Here is a 22,101-nt window from a genome sequence, read left to right as displayed (position 1 = left end):
CTGCACTGAAGCACAGACGGGAGAGGTTGTCTATTACATTTATTATCTTAATTTTGTAAATTATATTGCATTGACATAATTTCAGCAATCTCCTTTAGCACATACAAAGGCTTTCCCTTCCCCTCTCTCTCTCTCCATTCCTGTCTCTATCTCCATTTTCAATTTCTTTCTCTCTCAAACCCACACACACAACCATTTCTGTGTATGTGACTACAACTGAAATTCAAAGGCAGTTAAGGGTGACTAATATGAATACAGTGGCTTCGCCACAAAAACTAAAATGACATGAAAATCGTGAGTTAAGACATTACCTCCACCTCATGTCCCTACCCTTCCACACTATGTAAAAATTGATTCCCGCCCCTGAATTTTCTTGAGAAACGTTGAAATGAAATGTTTTTGAGAGAATCATTGATCTTGTTCTTTAGTGTACAAAGGGATGTATGATGGTTTGACTAAGTTTCTGGGGAGACATTGTAAAGTATGGGTAAATGGTAGCTGCATGAGTGAAGAATGGTGGTTGCATGGGTGTTTTATGGTGGGCGTATTGCTGCATATTGGTGGTTGTGTGTGTATGAACCTCGCTGTGGAGTTGTTTGATACGTAATAAGAGGGCATGTGGTCCTTGGCATTGCACCAATGTATTAACTGATCTTTTCTTGTTCTGGTTAATAACTTGTGGCAACTTTTTAAGTGTTTTCTCAACAGTCTTAAACATTGCCCTGAGCGGTGCAGGTATGGTACTTGCGTGTGAGAGGCATATCGTTTACATCTCAGCAGTGTGGGAGTATGTATCTTATTTTCATTTGCCAATGCCTACTTAGTAACACATTGCATGGCATGACCCAGTAGCTTCACACCTATGTCATGCAGCATTACTGCTTAATGCAGGTGCCGGGTGCCTTAAACATGGTTTTGGATTTTTTATTCTGGTGAGCATTTAGCCATCTTTTTTTCAATTTCAGTGCTAGTGTTGAGTCTTTTTGTATATTGTATTGGGAGACCATGTAATATAAAACGCAAAAGTAGTTAGGATGAAAGAACGCCTGGGCAACAAACCAGCGGGTAATCATATTTTTATTTGATATTCCATATCAGTTATATCAATGCAGAAAGTGTGTGTCCCACACAGTTCTGGAAATCCCATTGTAATTATTGAATGCAACAAAACATTTGTCAGGTGAAATCAAATACTTTCCATAGTTAGGGAGGAAATGGATACATACTCAACAACTGACAACTTAAGATGTGTGTTTGCAAAACTACTTCTTCTAAGGGCTATTTGGGTGAGGAATCCACCTCAAGAATTACTTCCGCCCGATTAAACCAATTACGATGGTATTTTGCATTGTTTCTAACAATAAACCAGGCTCATGGTCTCCTTTTGTTTAGTAGTTTCCGAATCTTGCAAAGAAAGTTGGTAAATCTCTAGTTTTGATCAACCACAGCCCTTATGGTACAACATGTTTTTCAATTTGGTGCATGGTATTCATTTTCTGTCTGCATGTGCTTCAAGGGCTCAATTGCCTGAGAACATAAACACCTCTGCCATATACTTTTTGATTATAAAGAGATTTTTTTGTTAAATCATGACTGAAATGTTGATGTCTCTTCAATGATCCTTGTCTGCCTTAGAAGACTGACTCCAAATGCAATACTAGTAATGGGTTGGTGAGGTATTATCAAGGGCTTGATTGCTGCATCAGATACTGCCATTAACCTACATATGGAAATTACATTTATATGCAGATGTCTCAACCCTTCTTTGTGATGGATATTGTCAGGTGGAAGCAGCCACTTTTCCCATTGTGGTAATGGTGAATAGTACACAACTCTTTCAGTAGGAGAGTATTGTATTTCAACAAGAGCTCAGCAACTTCTGTGGCCTAAATCCAATGATACTTCAACAACGTATTTTAAATCCCAGTCTTCCGGTCAGCCACTTTCATAGAAATTGGAGCATAGAGACAGGTTGATCCTTTGTTCTTTTAACTATTAATTCATTGAGATTAATGGAGTACTTTTTGGTGTGGATTATGATTTTTATAATTGCACAATTTATCACTATTTCAGCCCGTTACCTGCTAACAAAATGAATGTGTGTATTTGTCAGTTTATTTGCACATGGCATTTGATTTATCCTTGTTTAGGAGGAGGAGTGTAAGCTGGTGGGCCTCCTGGTCAGCCCAGAATAAGTGAATAGCTCTGGCCCTGGTGTAGGGAAACTTGACATGAGAGCCTCCTGAGACTAAAAGTAGTGGCATTGGTTTGTACAAGGGAGAGTTTTGTCACCTGGACAGATTTCTGTTAGGAAAAAGAAGACCTTTGCAACGGACTGCTGTAAATGGAGGGAGTTTAATGGATGTGGTGTGTGTGTTTGTCCTGGGGCGCACAGGGTTTGCACAGTATCATCCCGGGAGCCACAGGAATACTAGTATTAGCTAGATCTGTGTAACTTGAGATGTGTTGAATGTTGGTTACATTAGTTAGTGTGAAGTGTATGGATGTTCTGCTCTAGGTAATGAACAGGAGCAGGTGATAGATGCATAAAGAAGGGGACTCAATTGTATCAGTTCTTGGACACCGCATTCAGTCCAGTGCTTCTTGATGCAATATGTACTTTAGGGGGAATTTTCGTAAATAGTTCACTGGGAAAGACACTAGGTATAGACTGTGTTTCTTTGAATTGTTATTAAACTCCTTTCAGGTTGGTATAATCACATTGTAAGCAGTGCCACCTAACAACAATATGGGTGCACCGTATTAACAATACAGCGCACCATGGTGCACGTTAGGTCAATAGCATCAACATTTTTGATGCTCTTGTGGCACTTGCTCCACTAGCATAAAAAAGTTTGACACTAGTGGAGCAAAGTGAAAGAAGGCCAATTGATTTCAATGGTTGCGTCCTTTTACTGCCTGACTTGAGCATGTGTTAAAAATGATGCCAAAAATGCGCCATTTTTGCTGGCCTCCTAATACCAGAACTCCCTCCTTTGTACACATTATGCCTGCAGCAGGCATAATGTGGTGCAAGGGATCCCAAAGTGGCTTTGTAAATATGGCGCAGCAACGTTTGCGTGGTTGAGCCACTTTAGCGTAAAAAATGTTTGCTAATGTGGCACAAGGTGGCGCTAGGACCTTGTAAATCTGGCCCATAGTTTATTTTATTTTCTGTATGTGTTTGTTTTGCTTTTTACCTATTTGGAATAGTTTTTGATAGTAAAATTTCCCTTTAGATTCGTCATCCATATTTCCATGTGATAAACAATAAGGAGAAATATACAGCATTCTGAAGGAGAAGATGCTTCAGTGTCATGCTTCGTTCCATGGTCAGATTGGGCAGCACTATGGCATTATGCATCCTTCAGGCACCACCACCATCTAAAGCACTTATCTGCTGAACATGTTGTACACAGCTTTGACTTGGGGACACATTACTACAATCATGTGCTGATTGATATTTATCTTGCAGCCAGAAGCAGCAAGACAGACAATGGAGTAGCTATCCAGTGTGCACATGTGAATCAAGCCCTTGCTAAGCCATTATGGTGTTTGTATTGCTGGTTTGCCCTTTTTAGTGCTCACTTTCTTCTTTAGTATTGATGACTTTGCTAGTAGAAGGACCAATGTGGGACGATAATTCTGGCCCCTTTCTACTATTGTGCTGCCTGCTTGTATAGTGTATTCCTAGTTTCCCTGCAATTTGAATGTCTGTGTACTGGCCCTGGACTGCCTCTTGATTACTGGTCTCCTTTTAACATTGTTCTGCTTGATTCTCTTAATGTTCTGTCTATGCACCTGGGGGTGTTTCTTTTTAGTGCCACTGAAAATGTTCTTGAATTGTTGAGCAGAAAAAAAATCAACACTTTGAAAAATACTCAATTTTGAAATGACCTTCTGTCACTCAAACATTTAGGCCCAGATTTAAGAGGGCCTAGCGCCCCCTTGTGCCACATTAGCATCACTGTTTTTTACGCTACTGTGGCCCCACAAGGCCAAAATTGCCGTACTAGATTTACAAAGTGGCTCAATGCATGCATTGCGCCACTTTGTAAGCCCTTGCGCCACATTATGACTGCACCAGACATAATGTATGCAAGGGTGACGTTCCCCCATTGGGGGGGGCAAAAAATGGTGCTAAGAAATCCAAAAGATTTCTTTGCACCATTTTTGCACCATTTTTAAAAGGAGGCACACCATTATTTATAATGGGCCTCAATGTGCTTTGCAGGATTAGCGTCAACATTTTTTATGCTAATCCTGTAAAGCGCCAAACTAGCATAAAAAATGTGGATGCTAGTTCCCTAACGACCACTCTGGCGCGCCGTATATTAACCGCTTCTATGCCTTGGACGAGATGATCTCGTCCAAGGCTACAGTTCCCCTGTGCCTTGGACGAGATCATCTCGTCCAAGGCACAGGGGAACTTGGGGGAGCGCTAGTGCGCCCCCCGTGCACCCCTCTCCCCCCCAAAGCGGGGATGGAAGGGGAACACCTTCCCCTTCCACCCCCGTCCCCCCGTGACGTCAGCGCGCGAGCGCGCGCTGATTTGTCACAGGGGCCTCCCCCGCGAAATGCAAAAGCATTTCTCTTTCAATCACTGGGGGAGGCCTGGAGGGGCTTCAAAGGGAAGGAAAAGTATTTCCTTCCCTTTGAAGTCTCTCCGAGGGTTTCAAAAGCCGGATTGCTTGCAATCCGGCTTTTGAAACCCCACTAGACATCAGGGATTTTTTTTTTTTTTACTGAAATTTACATAAGGGAGCGACCCCTTGGGCAAGGGTCGCTCCCATGGGGGGCATTTTTTCGGGAAGGCCTTTCTGCCCCCCCTGGGGGCAGAAACCTCTGGCACCAAGGACCATTTTTTTTTTATGTTTCATTTTATTTTTTTTAGGTGGGGAGCGACCCCTTAGGCAAGGGTCGCTCCCCTTGGGGGAAAATTATATTTAGGCCATTTCTCCCCCCTTGGGGGCAGATTGGCCTATTTTGATGAGGCCAATCTGCCCCCAAGGGGGGCAGAAACCACTAGACACCAGGGAGTTTTTTCTTTGCGTGAATTTCACGCAAGGGGAGCGACCCCTTAGGCAAGGGTCGCTCCCTGGGGGGGCAAATTTATTTTAGGCCATTTCTGCCCCCGGGGGGGGCAGAAACCTCTAGGCGCCAGGGCAAATTTTTTTTTTGTGTTTTTTTTGTTTGTTTGTTTGTTTTTTTAGAGATGGGGAGCGGCCCATCAGGCAAGGGTCGCTCCCCAGGGGGGCAAATTGTATTTAGACCATTTCTGCACCCCTGGGTGCAGAAACCACTAGGCACCGGGGATTTGTTTTTTGGCGCCAATGTCACGCAGGGGGAGCGACCCCGTAGGCAAGGGTCGCTCCTGGGGGGGGGGAAATTTATTTTAGCCCATTTCTGCCCCCCCTGGGGGCCGATCGGCCTATTATTAGGCCGATCTGCCCCGGGGGGGGGGGGGGAAGAAACCTCTATGCACCAGGGCAATTTTTTTTTTTTTGTGTTTTTTTTTTTTGTTTTGTTTAGAGATGGGGAGCGACCCATCAGGCAAGGGTCGCTGCCCTGGGGGGCAAATTGTATTTAGGCCGTTTCTGCCCCCCTTGGGGGCAGATTGGCCGATTTTAGGTCAATCTGCCCCCAAGGGGGCAGAAACCACTAGGCACCTGGGATTTGTTTTTTGGCGCCAATGTCACGCAGGGGGAGCGACCCCGTAGGCAAGGGTCGCTCCGGGGGGGGGGGGTGGAGGTTGGGGGGCAAATTTATTTTAGGCCATTTCTGCCCCCCCTGGGGGCAGATCGGCCTATTATTAGGCCGAACTGCCCCCAGGGGGGGCAGAACCCTCTAGGCGCCAGGGCAAATTTGTTTTTTGTGTTTTTTTTTTTTTTTTTTTTTTTTTTTTAGACATGGGTAGCGACCCATCAGGCAAGGGTCGCTGCCCTGGGGGGCAGATTGGCCGATTTTAGAAACCACTAGGCACCTGGGATTTGTTTTTTGGTGCCAATGTCACGCAGGGGGAGCGACCCCGTAGGCAAGGGTCACTCCCGGGGGGGAGGGGCTTGGGGTTGGGGGGGCAAATTTATTTTAGGCCATTTCTGCCCCCCCGGGGGCAGATCGGCCTATTATTAGGCCGAACTGCCCCCAGGGGGGGCAGAACCCTCTAGGCGCCAGGGCAAATTTTTTTTGTGTGTTTTTGTTTTTTGTTTGTTTGTTTTTTTAGAGATGGGTAGCGACCCATCAGGCAAGGGGCGCTGCCCTGGGGGGAAAATTGTATTTAGGCTATTTCTGCCCCCCTTGGGGGCAGATTGGCCGATTTTAGGTCAATCTGCCCCCAAGGGGGCAGAAACCACTAGGCACCTGGGATTTGTTTTTTGGCGCCAATGTCACGCAGGGGAAGCGACCCCTATTTATTTTATTTATTTATTTAATTTTATTATTAGGCCGATCTGCCCCCAGGGGGGGGCAGAAACCTCTAGGCGCCAGGGGAATTTTTTTTTTTGTTTTTTTTTTTTGTTTGTTTGTTTTTTTAGAGATGGGTAGCGACCCATCAGGCAAGGGTCGCTGCCCTGGGGGGCAAATTGTATTTAGGCCATTTCTGCCGCCCTGGGTGCAGAAACCACTAGGCACCTGGGATTTGTTTTTTGGCGCCAATGTCACGCAGGGGAAGCGACCCCTATTTATTTTATTTATTTATTTAATTTTATTATTAGGCCGATCTGCCCCCGGGGGGGGCAGAAACCTCTAGGCACCAGGGCAATTTTTTTTTTTTTTTGTTTTGTTTAGAGATGGGGAGCGACCCATCAGGCAAGGGTCGCTGCCCTGGGGGGCAAATTGTATTTAGGCCGTTTCTGCCCCCCTTGGGGGCAGATTGGCCGATTTTAGGTCAATCTGCCCCCAAGGGGGCAGAAACCACTAGGCACCGGGGATTTGTTTTTTGGCGCCAATGTCACGCAGGGGGAGCGACCCCGTAGGCAAGGGTCGTTCCCGGGCAGGGGGGGTATGGGGGGGGGGTCAAATTTATTTTAGGGCATTTCTGCCCCCCCCTCCCGGGGCCGGCTGAGCTAGAGGCCAAACTCCATAGGTAGGCACTTTGCAAAAAACACCTCTGTTTTCTGTGAAAAAATATGTTGTGTCCACGTTGTGTTTTGGGCCATTTCCTTTCGTGGGCGCTAGGCCTACCCACAGAAGTGAGGTACCATTTTTATCGAGAGACTTAGGGGAACACTGAGTGGAAGGAAATTTGTGGCTCCTCTCAGATTCCAGAACTTTCTGCCACAGAAATGTGAGGAACATGTGTTTTTTTAGCCAAATTGTGAGGTTTGCAAAGGATTCTGGGTAACAGAACCTGGTCCGAGCCCCACAAGTCACCCCATCTTGGATTCCCCTAGGTCTCTAGTTTTCAAAAATGCACAGGGTTGGTAGGTTTCCCTAGGTGCCGGCTGAGCTACAGGCCAAAATCCACAGGTAGGCACTGTTTTCTTTCAAAAATTTGGATGTGTCTACGTTGCGCTTTGGGGCATTTCCTGTCGCGGGCGCTAGGCCTACCCACACAAGTGAGGTATCATTTTTATCGGGAGACTTGGGGGAACGCTGGGTGGAAGGAAATTTGTGGCTCCTCTCAGATTCCAGAACTTTCTGCCACAGAAATGAGAGGAACATGTGTTTTTTTAGCCAAATTTTGAGGTTTGCAAAGGATTCTGGGTAACAGAACCTGGTCCGAGCCCCGCAAGTCACCCCTCCTTGGATTCCCCTAGGTCTCTAGTTTTCAGAAATGCACAGGTTTGGTAGGTTTCCCTAGGTGCCGGCTGAGCTAGAGGCCAAAATCTACAGGTAGGCACTTCGCAAAAAACACCTCTGTTTTCTTCCAAAAAGTTGGATGTGTCCACGTTGCGCTTTGGGGCGTTTCCTGTCGCGGGCGCTAGGCCTACCCACACAAGTGAGGTATCATTTGTATCGGGAGACTTGGGGGAACGCTGGGTGGAAGGAAATTTGTGGCTCCTCTCAGATTCTAGAACTTTCTGCCACAGAAATGTGAGGAACATGTGTTTTTTTAGCCAAATTTTGAGGTTTGCAAAGGATTCTGGGTAACAGAACCTGGTCCGAGCCCCGCAAGTCACCCCTCCTTGGATTCCCCTAGGTCTCTAGTTTTCAGAAATGCACAGGTTTGGTAGGTTTCCCTAGGTGCCGGCTGAGTTAGAGGCCAAAATCTACAGGTAGGCACTTCGCAAAAAACACCTCTGTTTTCTTCCAAAAATGTGGATGTGTCCACGTTGCGCTTTGGGGTGTTTCCTGTCGCGGGCGCTAGGCCTACCCACACAAGTGAGGTATCATTTTTATCGGGAGACTTGGGGAAACGCTGGGTGGAAGGAAATTTGTGGCTCCTCTCAGATTCCAGAACTTTCTGCCACAGAAATGTGAGGAACATGTGTTTTTTTAGCCACATTTTGAGGTTTGCAAAGGATTCTGGGTAACAGAACCTGGTCCGAGCCCCGCAAGTCACCCCATCTTGGATTCCCCTAGGTCTCTACTTTTCAGAAATACACAGGTTTGGTAGGTTTCCCTAGGTGCCGGCTGAGCTAGAGGCCAAAATCTACAGGTAGGCACACCGCAAAAAACACCTCTGTTTTCTTCCAAAAATTTGGATGTGTCCACGTTGCGCTTTGGGGTGTTTCCTGTCGCGGGCGCTAATCCTACCCACACAAGTGAGGTATCATTTTTATCGGGAGACTTGGGGGAACGCTGGGTGGAAGGAAATTTGTGGCTCCTCTCAGATTCCAGAACTTTCTGCCACAGAAATGTGAGGAACATGTGTTTTTTTAGCCAAATTTTGAGGTTTGCAAAGGATTCTGGGTAACAGAACCTGGTCCGAGCCCCGCAAGTCACCCCTCCTTGGATTCCCCTAGGTCTCTAGTTTTCAGAAATGCACAGGTTTGGTAGGTTTCCCTAGGTGCCGGCTGAGCTAGATGCCAAAATCTACAGGTAGGCACTTCGCAAAAAACACCTCCTGTTTTCTTCCAAAAATTTGGATGTGTCCATGTTGCGCTTTGGGGCGTTTCCTGTCGCGGGCGCTAGGCCTACCCACACAAGTGAGGTATCATTTGTATCGGGAGACTTGGGGGAATGCTGGGTGGAAGGAAATTTGTGGCTCCTCTCAGATTCCAGAACTTTCTGCCACAGAAATGTGAGGAACATGTGTTTTTTTAGCCAAATTTTGAGGTTTGCAAAGAATTCTGGGTTACAGAACCTGGTCCGAGCCCCACAAGTCACCCCTCCTTGGATTCCCCTAGGTCTCTAGTTTTCAGAAATGCACAGGTTTGGTAGGTTTCCCTAGGTGCCGGCTGAGCTAGAGGCCAAAATCTACGGGTAGGCACTTCGCAAAAAACACCTCTGTTTTCTTCCAAAAATTTGGATGTGTCCACGTTGCGATTTGGGGCATTTCCTGTCGCGGGCGCTAGGCCTACCCACACAAGTGAGGTATCATTTTTATCGGGAGACTTGGGGGAACGCTGGGTGGAAGGAAATTTGTGGCTCCTCTCAGATTCAAGAACTTTTTGCCACAGAAATGTGAGGAACATGTGTTTTTTTAGCCAAATTTTGAGGTTTGCAAAGGATTCTGGGTAACAGAACCTGGTCCGAGCCCCGCAAGTCACCCCATCTTGGATTCCCCTAGGTCTCTAGTTTTCAGAAATGCACAGGTTTGGTAGGTTTCCCTAGGTGCCGGCTGAGCTAGAGGCCAAAATCTACAGGTAGGCACTTCGCAAAAAACACCTCTGTTTTCTTCCAAAAATTTGGATGTGTCCACGTTGCGCTTTGGGGTGTTTCCTGTCGCGGGCGCTAGGCCTACCCACACAAGTGAGGTATCATTTTTATCGGGAGACTTGGGGGAACGCTGGGTGGAAGGAAATTTGTGGCTCCTCTCAGATTCCAGAACTTTCTGCCACAGAAATGTGAGGAACATGTGTTTTTTTAGCCAAATTTTGAGGTTTGCAAAGGATTCTGGGTAACAGAACCTGGTCCGAGCCCCGCAAGTCACCCCATCTTGGATTCCCCTAGGTCTCTAGTTTTCAGAAATGCACAGGTTTGGTAGGTTTCCCTAGGTGCCGGCTGAGCTAGAGGCCAAAATCTACAGGTAGGCACACTTCGCAAAAAACACCTCTGTTTTCTTCCAAAAATTTGGATGTGTCCACATTGCGCTTTGGGGCGTTTCCTGTCGCGGGCGCTAGGCCTACCCACACAAGTGAGGTATCATTTTTATCAGGAGACTTGGGGGAACGCTGGGTGGAAGGAAATTTGTGGCTCCTCTCAGATTCCAGAACTTTCTGCCACAGAAATGTGAGGAACATGTGTTTTTTTAGCCAAATTTTGAGGTTTGCAAAGGATTCTGGGTAACAGAACCTGGTCCGAGCCCCGCAAGTCACCCCTCCTTGGATTCCCCGAGGTCTCTAGTTTTCAGAAATGCACAGGTTTGGTAGGTTTCCCTAGGTGCCGGCTGAGCTAGAGGCCAAAATCTACAGGTAGGCACTTCGCAAAAAACACCTCTGTTTTCTTCCAAAAATTTGGATGTGTCCATGTTGCGCTTTGGGGCGTTTCCTGTCGCGGGCGCTAGGCCTACCCACACAAGTGAGGTATCATTTTTATCGGGAGACTTGGGGGAACGCTGGGTGGAAGGAAATTTGTGGCTCCTCTCAGATCCCAGAACTTTCTGCCACAGAAATGTGAGGAACATGTGTTTTTTTAGCCAAATTTTGAGGTTTGCAAAGGATTCTGGGTAACAGAACCTGGTCCGAGCCCCGCAAGTCACCCCTCCTTGGATTCCCCTAGGTCTCTAGTTTTCAGAAATGCACAGGTTTGGTAGGTTTCCCTAGGTGCCGGCTGAGCTAGATGCCAAAATCTACAGGTAGGCACTTCGTAAAAAACACCTCCTGTTTTCTTCCAAAAATTTGGATGTGTCCATGTTGCGCTTTGGGGCGTTTCCTGTCGCGGGTGCTAGGCCTACCCACACAAGTGAGGTATCATTTGTATCGGGAGACTTGGGGGAACGCTGGGTGAAAGGAAATTTGTGGCTCCTCTCAGATTCCAGAACTTTCTGCCACAGAAATGTGAGGAACATGTGTTTTTTTAGCCAAATTTTGAGGTTTGCAAAGAATTCTGGGTTACAGAACCTGGTCCGAGCCCCACAAGTCACCCCTCCTTGGATTCCCCTAGGTCTCTAGTTTTCAGAAATGCACAGGTTTGGTAGGTTTCCCTAGGTGCCGGCTGAGCTATAGGCCAAAATCTACGGGTAGGCACTTCGCAAAAAACACCTCTGTTTTCTTCCAAAAATGTGGATGTGTCCACGTTGCGATTTGGGGTGTTTCCTGTCGCGGGCGCTAGGCCTACCCACACAAGTGAGGTATCATTTTTATCGGGAGACTTGGGGGAACGCTGGGTGGAAGGAAATTTGTGGCTCCTCTCAGATTCAAGAACTTTTTCGCACAGAAATGTGAGGAACATGTGTTTTTTTAGCCAAATTTTGAGGTTTGCAAAGGATTCTGGGTAACAGAACCTGGTCCGAGCCCCGCAAGTCACCCCATCTTGGATTCCCCTAGGTCTCTAGTTTTCAGAAATGCACAGGTTTGGTAGGTTTCCCTAGGTGCCGGCTGAGCTAGAGGCCAAAATCTACAGGTAGGCACTTTGCAAAAAACACCTCTGTTTTCTTCCAAAAATTTGGATGTGTCCACGTTGCGCTTTGGGGCGTTTCCTGTCGCGGGCGCTAGGCCTACCCACACAAGTGAGGTATCATTTGTATCGGGAGACTTGGGGGAACGCTGGGTGGAAGGAAATTTGTGGCTCCTCTCAGATTCCAGAACATTCTGCCACAGAAATGTGAGGAACATGTGTTTTTTTAGCAAAATTTTGAGGTTTGCAAAGAATTCTGGGTTACAGAACCTGGTCCGAGCCCTACAAGTCACCCCTCCTTGGATTCCCCTAGGTCTCTAGTTTTCAGAAATGCACAGGTTTGGTAGGTTTCCCTAGGTGCCGGCTGAGCTAGAGGCCAAAATCTACGGGTAGGCACTTCGCAAAAAACACCTCTGTTTTCTTCCAAAAATTTGGATGTGTCCACGTTGCGCTTTGGGGCGTTTCCTGTCGCGGGCGCTAGGCCTACCCACACACGTGAGGTATCATTTTTATCGGGAGACTTGGGGGAACGCTGGGTGGAAGGAAATTTGTGGCTCCTCTCAGATTCCAGAACTTTCTACCACAGAAATGTGAGGAACATGTGTTTTTTTAGCCAAATTTTGAGGTTTGCAAAGGATTCTGGGTAACAGAACCTGGTCCGAGCCCCGCAAGTCACCCCATCTTGGATTCCCCTAGGTCTCTAGTTTTCAGAAATGCACAGGTTTGGTAGGTTTCCCTAGGTGCCGGCTGAGCTAGAGGCCAAAATCTACAGGTAGGCACTTCGCAAAAAACACCTCTGTTTTCTTCCAAAAATGTGGATGTGTCCATGTTGCGCTTTGGGGGGTTTCCTGTCGCGGGCGCTAGGCCTACCCACACAAGTGAGGTATCATTTTTATCGGGAGACTTGGGGGAACACTGGGTGGAAGGAAATTTGTGGCTCCTCTCAGATTCCAGAACTTTCTGCCACAGAAATGTGAGGAACATGTGTTTTTTTAGCCAAATTTTGAGGTTTGCAAAGGATTCTGGGTAACAGAACCTGGTCCGAGCCCCGCAAGTCACCCCATCTTGGATTCCCCTAGGTCTCTAGTTTTCAGAAATGTACAGGTTTGGTAGGTTTCCCTAGGTGCCGGCTGAGCTAGAGGCCAAAATCTACAGGTAGGCACTTCGCAAAAAACACCTCTGTTTTCTTCCAAAAATTTGGATGTGTCCACGTTGCGCTTTGGGGCGTTTCCTGTCGCGGGCGCTAGGCCTACCCACACAAGTGAGGTATCATTGTTATCGGGAGACTTGGGGGAACATAGATTAGCAAAACAAGTGTTATTGCCCCTTGTCTTTCTCTACATTTTTTCCTTCCAAATATAGGAGAGTGTGTAAAAAAGACATCTATTTGAGAAATGCCCTGTAATTCACATGCTAGTATGGTCACCCCCGAATTCAGAGATGTGCAAATAACCACTGCTCCTCAACACCTTATCTTGTGCCCTTTTTGGAAATACAAAGGTTTACTTGATAGCAATTTTTTACTCTTTATATTTCAGCAAATGAATTGCTGTATACCCGGTATAGAATGAAAACGCACTGCAGGGTGCAGCTCATTTATTGGCTCTGGGTTCCTTGGGTTCTTGATGAACCTACAAGCCCTATATATCCCTGCAACCAGAGGAGTCCAGCAGACGTAACAGTATATTGCTTTCGATAATCTGACATTGCAGGGAAATTTAACAGAGTAAAACGTAGAGAAACATTTATGTTTTTTTCTCCTCAATTTCAATATTTTTCTTTTTCAGTTGTTATTTTCTGTAGGAAACCCTTGTAGGATCTACACAAATGACCGCTTGCTGAATTCAGAATTTTGTCTACTTTTCAGAAATGTTTAGGTTTCTGGGATCCAGCATTGGTTTCATGCACATTTCTGTCACTGACTGGAAGGAGGCTGAAAGCACAAAAAATTGCAAAAATGGGGTATGTCCCAGTAAAATGCCCAAATTGTGTTGAAAAATTGGGTTTTCTGATTCAAGTCTGCCTGTTCCTGAAAGCTGGGAAGCTGCTGAGTTTAGCACCACAAACCCTTTGTTGATGCCATTTTCAGGGGGAAACCACAAGCCTTCTTCTGCAGCCACTTTTTCCAATTTTTTGGAAAAAAACGAAATTTTCCCTGTATTTTGGCCAATTTCTTGGCCTCCTTCAGGGGAACCCACAAAGTCTGGGTACCTCTAGAATCCCTAGGATGTTGGAAAAAAAGGACGCAAATTTGGCTTGGTTAGCTTATGTGGACAAAAAGTTATGAGGGCCTAAGCGCGAACTGCCCCAAATAGGCAAAAAAAGGCCTGGCACAGGAGGGGGAAAAGGCCTGGCATCAAAGGGGTTAAATATGGTGCACACATGGTGGCATTAGGGGCGGGCTAAGGGACTCAAAAATAGTGGTGCTGCAATGAATGCATCACCACTATTCTTAAATCAGACCCTTAGTGAGAGACATGAATCTTTAAGACAAACATACTCTTCTACAAGCAGCTTCTTTCAGATATTGATTCACTGAGAGTCAGTAATTCACAGGACACGGATGGCTTCACTAATCTCTTCTACAAAACACGTAGACATCAATAGAGCCATGTAACTGTAGAAAAACATCAACTCAAAGCATATCGCAGAAATGTTTGCAGAAGCTATAGTATGTGGTAATTTTAAATGAAGAAGGACATGCCAATGAAAAACATAAGCATTAAAGACCTATATTACAATCAACATTGACTACGTAATCCCAATAGAATATTGGCCAAAATAATTGGACATCATCATTCTGATAGACAAATGAGGGTTTAGCAGACCCAATTTTTGTATAATGTATAGGAGAGCTCATTTAACTCATCTTACTTACTTTGTAATAATAGTTCATTTAACTTCAAACTATATTTTCAATTCAGCATCATTAGACTTTAAACAATGAATCTGCAAGACAAGGTTAATGTTAGACTCAGATGCATCATAGGCTGTCACAGGTAATATCTTCATCTGGAACACAAAACATATGCTGCTTCCTCTTACTATTCTTGGCCCCAGAATGAATGGTCATCAAGAAGGAGACTGAGAAAACTAAAGTACTCCTAAAGTAAAAAACTAAAATGAAGAAAAAAAAACCATAGGAGGCAATCAGATAAATTTCAGAAACAGCAGATTCATAGAAGTAACTGACAGAACAGAAGAACCAGATGCCTGCAAAAGCGGTAATGAAAGCAGATAAGAAGAAAGCAAGGTTCTTTCAGTGTGAGCAACAAGCTGAAACAAGCAAAGATGCAATGTAATGAAAGGACATCTTAGACTGCCTGTTGGACCTGGTCCTTTTTACAGGGTCATTCCCAAACCTTTTGCTTTCCTCCTCCATTTTTTTTCCTGACCCTTTTTGTTGAAGTTAGAACTCTGGGCACTCTACCACTGCTGATCAGTGCTAAAGTGTATGTGCTCTCTGTTCTAAACTTGGTATGATTGGCTTACACCTAATTGGCACATTTGATTTACCTGTAAGTCCCTTGTACAGTGTTATCCCTATGCCCAGGGCCGGTAAATTAAATGCTACTAGTGGGCCTGCAGCGCAGCTTCCACCACCCACAAAAGTAGCCTTTCAAACCTGCCTCAGGCCAGTCATCACAAAGCCTGCATACGCAGTTTACTGCCACAAGGACCTGGCATCAAAATCTACTTGCCAGGCCTGTAACTTCCCTTTTACTGCTTATAAGTCACCCCTTAGGTAGGCCCGAGCTAGTCCTATGGGTAGGACCATATGTCTTTATGTACCACATATCCTAGTAGTGACAAACAACCTATTTGGTTCCTCGCTACTGTGAGTGCTTCTCGCATAGGATTGCATTGGAAATGCCCTATGTCTAAGTGGTATTGTCTGATCTATGATGGGTGGAGTAGGCATGTTTGGTATGGTTGGAATGGTAGTGAGTAATGCTGCTTACTGGTGTATATGGATATTGTATTACCATTATAGAAATGCCACTGTTAGAAACTGTGTATTTCTCTGTGCTTATGACTGGTGTTTTGCAGCTTGCCTCCAATCCACGTCTGGGGCAGAGTGACAGCTGGACTTTGTGTATACTTTTCAGACAGTCTGTACACAGGGAGGGTGGAGGTGTCACAAGAGTGCATCTGCATATTGAATGGTCTTCCTTGGCTGGGAGAAGTAGAGGCGGGGCACACCTGCATTCGTAAAGGCTGTGCCCTAGCATCACACAAAGGGCTTGTTTGCCCTCGCTGATGTCTGCAGCCAGTGCTGGAGGAGAAAGGGGACATCCCTGGAACCAGTTAGTGCTGGTTGAAACCCCTTCTCCCCCTTTATAGAGACTGTGCAAAATTAGTATAAGTACAGGGGTTTGTCCCCAACATTGTCAGAGCACTTTTGGACTAGGACTGTATCTCTGTCAGAGGGACTGCTGGACTATACAAAGGACTCATCTGAACTGCTCTTCTTTTGTTGCCCTGTTGCCTGGAGTTTGCTGGGTGGCCCCAAAGGACTCATCTAGGTTGCCTTCTTGTGTGTTGCCCTGCTGCCAGCTAACTTCTGACACCATTCTGACCACGTACTATGTGGGACTTGCACCCAGGCACTACTGGCTGCATTCCTGGAGGACTGCGGGACCAGGGTAGACTGTCTTCAGAGTTGTTTGCTCCCGTGCTGGCCCACGTGCCTACTGCACCTCTTGTCCCCATCAAGTACCCCCATGTCCATCCAGTGCATGGTGAGTGTTGGCTATTTAGGGATTAATGCTCCCTGCGCAGAGATCGCTTACTTTTGTGCCTCTTTACTAGAAGCGCATGAAGAGTGCTCAACTTTGACTTCTGTGGTATTTTCTTTTTCCTCTGGCCTAGGGAAGCACCCTGTGTCTCCATTTTGTGAGGCTTTCCCGTTGCCAGAGAGGTAGTGAGGAGCCCCTCATAACAGCGCATGGATGAGTGGTCCCTGTAGTGCCCCCGGGGCACAGGTAGGCACCTCCTTCTGAACCATCAACTCTAGAACGACGACTCTGCTCTCACAGGATTTTGCGCACCTCATCAGGTGCTGGCACCGGTAGTGGAGGAATCTGCGTAACAAGAGAATGCCCCGAGTGCAGGCGAGTGCAGGAGGGGGCTCTGGAACCCTTGCCTGGGTGCTGACAGGTGTACGGAGACTCGCCCGTTAGACCGGACCTCCTCTGGCCCGCTGGACTTCCCTTCAACCATTACTACCCGCAGGTGAGGACCGCCAGGATCCCAAGCGGTCTCCGGGTGTAGAGGAGGGGAAGAAGAGTTAAGGGCACATCTCCCTGTGGCCCTGAGATGGTGCTGAGAGCAGCTGTGGGGAGAAGTGGCCCTGACAGCAGGAAGGACCAAGGGAGGCCTCACTGCAGAAACTAACCTTGGCCCAAGAGGGCTTCTTTATCCTCATTTGGCCGACCGGGTAGGGATCCTCATCGGAGGCCCCCGTCCGGCCAGCGCTGAGGTTGCCAGTCTAAGCGCAGTGGCAGAAGCACAGGAGCCCCTGTGCTTAGGAGCCCCTGCGCTTAATGTGTCGGTCTTTACCTCACCGGGTTATTTGAAAGCAGAAGCGCAGAGGCGCTGTAACTTGTAGGTCGAAGGTGTTTGGGCGAACAATTGCATGTGCCGCATTTCACCCATTGTACTTTCCTTTTTTTATGACCTGATTTCAGCAGAAGGTCATGCTTCTACTGATACGGGCATCAGTACTATATTTGGAGACTGTGGGCCTGATTATGACCCTTATGCTTACCAGACTCCTGCCTATTTTCGTAGAGTACTAGTGACCTGTGTGATGTTTTGACAACAGGATATTACGGATACATGTTGTGTTTGGTCTAGTTATGTTTTATACAATACAGTTTATTTTTATATAACTTGTTGTGTTTCCTTTGTGGTATATTTATTGGGTCAGGTGTGTTATGTGCATTGTGCAAACACATTACACATTGCCTCCGGGATAAGCCTGACTGCTCGTGCCAAGCTAGCAAGGGGGTGAGCAGGGGTTGTCTTGGGGGTATAGCCCTCTCGCCCTGACAAGAGTAATGTGTTCTGCCTAGCTTAGGTGTATACCCTAGCCAAACAGAAACCCCATTTGTAACACTGCCTATATAGGACAGCATGCCCTGCAAGAGGAAGAAGGCACAATGTATGCTATATGGTTAATTTAGATAGAGAGGACTACAAAATACAGTCCCTACCAAACACCAGATTCCCAAACCAAATCCTGGCTTGGACTCTTATCTAATAAACCTGTGTTGTTACAAAACACATTTATGGTGGCAACTTCATGCCACCAACCACCTACCAGTTCATCACTGTCTACAGCAGTGGTTCCCAAACTTTTTAGGACAACAACCCACTTTTTAGAATGACAAACTTTTGTGACTCACCTATCTTTAATGGACATGAGGAGGGGTGTTTTTTAATGTAACAAAAGCATTGTGTGGCAGCGCATTGTAATTTTCAGAAAGAACGTTTCTCATTTAAATGGCCACCAACTTTGCACAGACATACAGTTTTACTGATTAAATTGTATAGTATACAGCGCTCAAAAGATAATGTGTAGAAATACAAGAATGTGAATAGTTATTTCTGCATCACCAATTAAAGTGGCTTAATTTGTTTTGGTCCTGTCAAAATCTGTTTCCAGCACACTTCAGAATTACTAAAAACACGTACTTAATTTTTTCTTTCCTAACTGTTGAATGCACACAGTTCGTTTACTTTTATTTATGTTTTGTGTGCTGCAACAAAAAAACCTGACATCCTAATATTGTCACACAATTCATTTTTAAAACTCCTTTTACTTTGAAGACAGAGAAAGAAAAGAAAACACCATTCCCATGTTAAATGAATAAGCAGCAGCTTGTCAAAAGACATAGCCTGACATTTATCTGCTGCTGTTCTGAACCAGAAATCGCAATTTTGGAAATGCAAAAGCCCAGGGTGCTGGGGGCCTAAGGCCCCCTCTGCTGCACTCCAAAAATGTTTTGGGGGACATGTAAGGTGCACACATGCCAAAAGGGCATGTGTGCTTTACATGTTCAATTTAAAAATGCATTTTAAATGCATTTTTAAATTTTGCACCAGGTTACCACCTGGTTTCATTTCATGGTATTTTGCATGTGCAAACTGCCATTCTGCGAAAAATCGATTTTTTGCAGCATCGCCTTGCGATGTGGATTTTGCGAATCGCAAATTGCGACTCACAAAACCAGGTCGCAACGCAAGAAATCGCAATTTTAGCGATTTCTTATTTGTGGTCTGCGAATGCCTTTCATGCATCGCAGACCACTTTTTTGCACTCGCAAACGGACGAATTTTGCAATTCGCACCGTTTGCGAGTGCAAAAAGATTTCATACATCTGGCCCTCTGTCTCTTAGGTCCATGTCCTCTGCAAACTCTGCAGGACAGTGAACAGCTGCAGAGCACAAGGGATCCCTGCTGACAGCCTCAGTGAGTTGTAACAAGCAGGTCCTTCTGCCAGTTATGCTATTCTCGTTTTGAACAACCAATGCTAATGTTCACCGTAAATACTTCAGTTTCTTCAGAATCTTTATGTTGTATTTTTATTAATTAAATAAGTGTCACAATTAATTCAAAATGTTACTAGTGCTTTATATAGGTTCACTACAAGTTATCTAATAGTCTCATTCTCCAGTTTTATCACCGACGCATTTTGAAATTCTAGATCTCTTTGTTTGGTCAACCAAATATATACATGTACATTCGATTCCGAAATGTAGGGCTATGGGATATATGTAACAAGCAGTACTGCATCCATTTAAACAACCCTCATCAAGGGTAATGTCCAGCCATGTTTTTAATTGTTTTGCTTCCTTTTGACATTTTGTTAAAATGGTGATTGCTCACTTCTTCGGAACTGAAGGTAGACCATTTACTTAAGGGCCTCTGTGTTTAGTCTTTTCAGTATTTGTTTGTAGTTTGCCGTTCATATTTAAAAACAGCACGTCCTTATGTTCATTCATTCCTCTTTTTACATCGTGTTCCTCATATGTGCTCATGGTTTCTGTCACCACCAACTATCACCTCTTACTTTTCTCTAAAATTGGAAATCTCATTTGATGAATTATATATATATATATTTATATGTTTTCATTTTAGAGCAACTGGATCCTCCTGGAGCTATACTCAACCACAGTGCTCAATACATCCGAGTTTTGCTTTGCCTTTTATTTAAGCCAATATAATAAATTCTACAGGGTACTTTAATGCCATAAATACAAAAACATCTATTGCATGTTGTATACCATTTTACTGGAAGTGTTTTTGTGTGGTGGGGATGCACTTTGTCACGTATAGTTATATAATGTCTGTTGCACTGGAGGCAATCCACAAACATTTGTAGATGCATTTCTCACTCCTAGTTGCACATCTAAGATGCATAAGAAAACTCAGACGACTGTGCTGCAGTAAGAGTGGAAAAGTGCAGTAACGTTCACATTTTTACCCCGGATAAGAAGGACCTTTAGAATCCAGTAGGAAATCATTTTTGGAAAGAAAAAATCCTTTAAAAAGTATGAATTTTACAAATACAAATTTGCCAACCCTCTGCACACGGAACCTGCCACATTGGCCTACACAAAGTATTAGAAAACCAAAACACTTTGCGTATTTGTGTGAATAGCGCAACTTTACTGCACAAATAATTACACTTTTAAATTGAACGTGCATGCATGGGCGTTTTTTCCAATCAGGTTTCTGGAATCAACAGGCATTCACTTTGTATTCCCAAACCTGTAACTTTCTTTTAGAATCGGGGCCTTAAAGTTAGATCTATTAAACCAATGTCCTAATCCAGAGGCGTGTGTTCCTCTTTCCTGAAGCCCCGAGTTAAGGTTTGGAATCCTAACATTAATGATATTAACAGCCGCTGGTCAAAAATGCAGAGCTGCGAAAGGTCAGACCTAGGTAGCCCTAATTTAATCTAGAATGACCAGCAATATACGTTCATTATTTCTGGCTCTGGTACCTCAGGCTTTCATTGGCATGACAGGCCGTGGCATGATTTTTGTGCTGTGAAAATAGTGGCTTCAGGCTCCATATTGAACTATAAGCCCATGTTTTTTTCTCCACTAACAAGAAATCCGAGAAACGGAGGCAAACACTGAAGGCCTAATAGACCATAATGTAGGATAAATTATACAATTCATTCAAATATACGGGCATTTTGGATGTTGTTTAGTTTCTAAACAAAGTGTGAGTTTTCTTGGTTTAATGCGTAATATTAATATTATATATTAAAACTGTGTTACAGGTGGAAGTACCCAAGGCTCTTCAATAAGGATCCTGGTGTACAGTGCAATATTGGCCACAGGAGCTACGTTGAGCTGCTCAAATACATTTCATGGACTGGATAGTGAGATCACATCAAGATGGCTACCGTGGTTCAAAATGTTGCTTTTCTTGTTATTTTTTCCGACGTATAAAGCCCAAAGCAATAATACATTATGGAGAAATCTGAATTTTATCTGTACATATGGAAGTGACGGTCTTTTTTATTTGATAAAACGTTTGTTTATTTACACCAAAATGCATTTATCTACTGTTGATTTAAATGTCAGTGAATGTTGGCAGGTGCATCCATGGCACTCCAAAGGGACGACAGAGACGCCTATTACTATGCATTTCCAATAAATGAGTTTGAAGTTTTTAAACTGTTTTTTATGCTATTTATTATACTGCTTGCTGGTGTCCACGAGGCTGCAACATGGCCCTCAGAATGTTGTTAAACAGTAACTGATGAATTGTATTTCATTACCCTCTTGCTGGTGGAGGGGGCACTCAAATATTCCGCATTTCATATCACACTTTGTAGGGATGTATTTTAGATTAAATATACACCTAATAGATCAATTGTGGGATGGCTGCAATGAAAAAATGTCATTGTCTCCCAAGATGCGAAAGAATAAAAAATACTGAAGATTTGTTTTTACGGAGAGACCAAAGGAAACACCCATTTCATTCATAGTTAAACATCTTTAGAGTCCAGAAGCCATAGAACAGACCTGATTTTCTGAAACAAATTCACAAGGACTTTGACCACTCTTACGGTTGAGAGCAAACCAGCGAAATGGACAGTCATGATTTCTGTGGCCTAGGTGTCTGACAGACCAAACTTTCACATGCGATATCATTCAGATCTTCCCAGTTGGAGTGCTCCAGAAGTAAGTGGACTGCTTAAAGTAAACAACTCTGCAGCCATGTTTCTTTAAAGACCTACTGCCTCCCCACTTCCACGAGCATCCCATACCCCATGTTACATTATTTTTATTTTTTTAATTAATGTATTTATTGTTGCAATGGTTCGACAGCTGCAAAGTTCTACCGGGCTTCTTCCTTCTGTCCATCATGTTAGAATGGTAAATTAAAAATACCCATCATGCATTACGACGCAT

The 22,101-nt window shown here is 44.8% G+C and overlaps 1 protein-coding gene across 1 annotated transcript in view; it reads left to right on the top strand.

The window, feature by feature from the left end:
• LMOD2 (leiomodin 2) overlaps positions 1 to 21,360 on the top strand; it is a 48,104-nt gene extending 26,744 nt beyond the window's left edge. Inside the window, exon 3 of the mRNA XM_069229877.1 lies at positions 20,961 to 21,360. Coding sequence (XP_069085978.1) covers positions 20,961 to 20,987 — 27 coding nt within the window. The 3' untranslated portion in view covers positions 20,988 to 21,360. The remainder of the gene's footprint in view (positions 1 to 20,960) is intronic.
• Positions 21,361 to 22,101: the final 741 nt, after the last annotated feature.

This window comes from Pleurodeles waltl, chromosome 4_1 (assembly GCF_031143425.1).
Source record: "Pleurodeles waltl isolate 20211129_DDA chromosome 4_1, aPleWal1.hap1.20221129, whole genome shotgun sequence".
NCBI lineage: Eukaryota > Metazoa > Chordata > Amphibia > Caudata > Salamandridae > Pleurodeles > Pleurodeles waltl.
The sequence above is the reverse complement of the archived record's forward strand: the minus strand, read 5'-3'. Positions and strand labels throughout refer to the sequence as shown.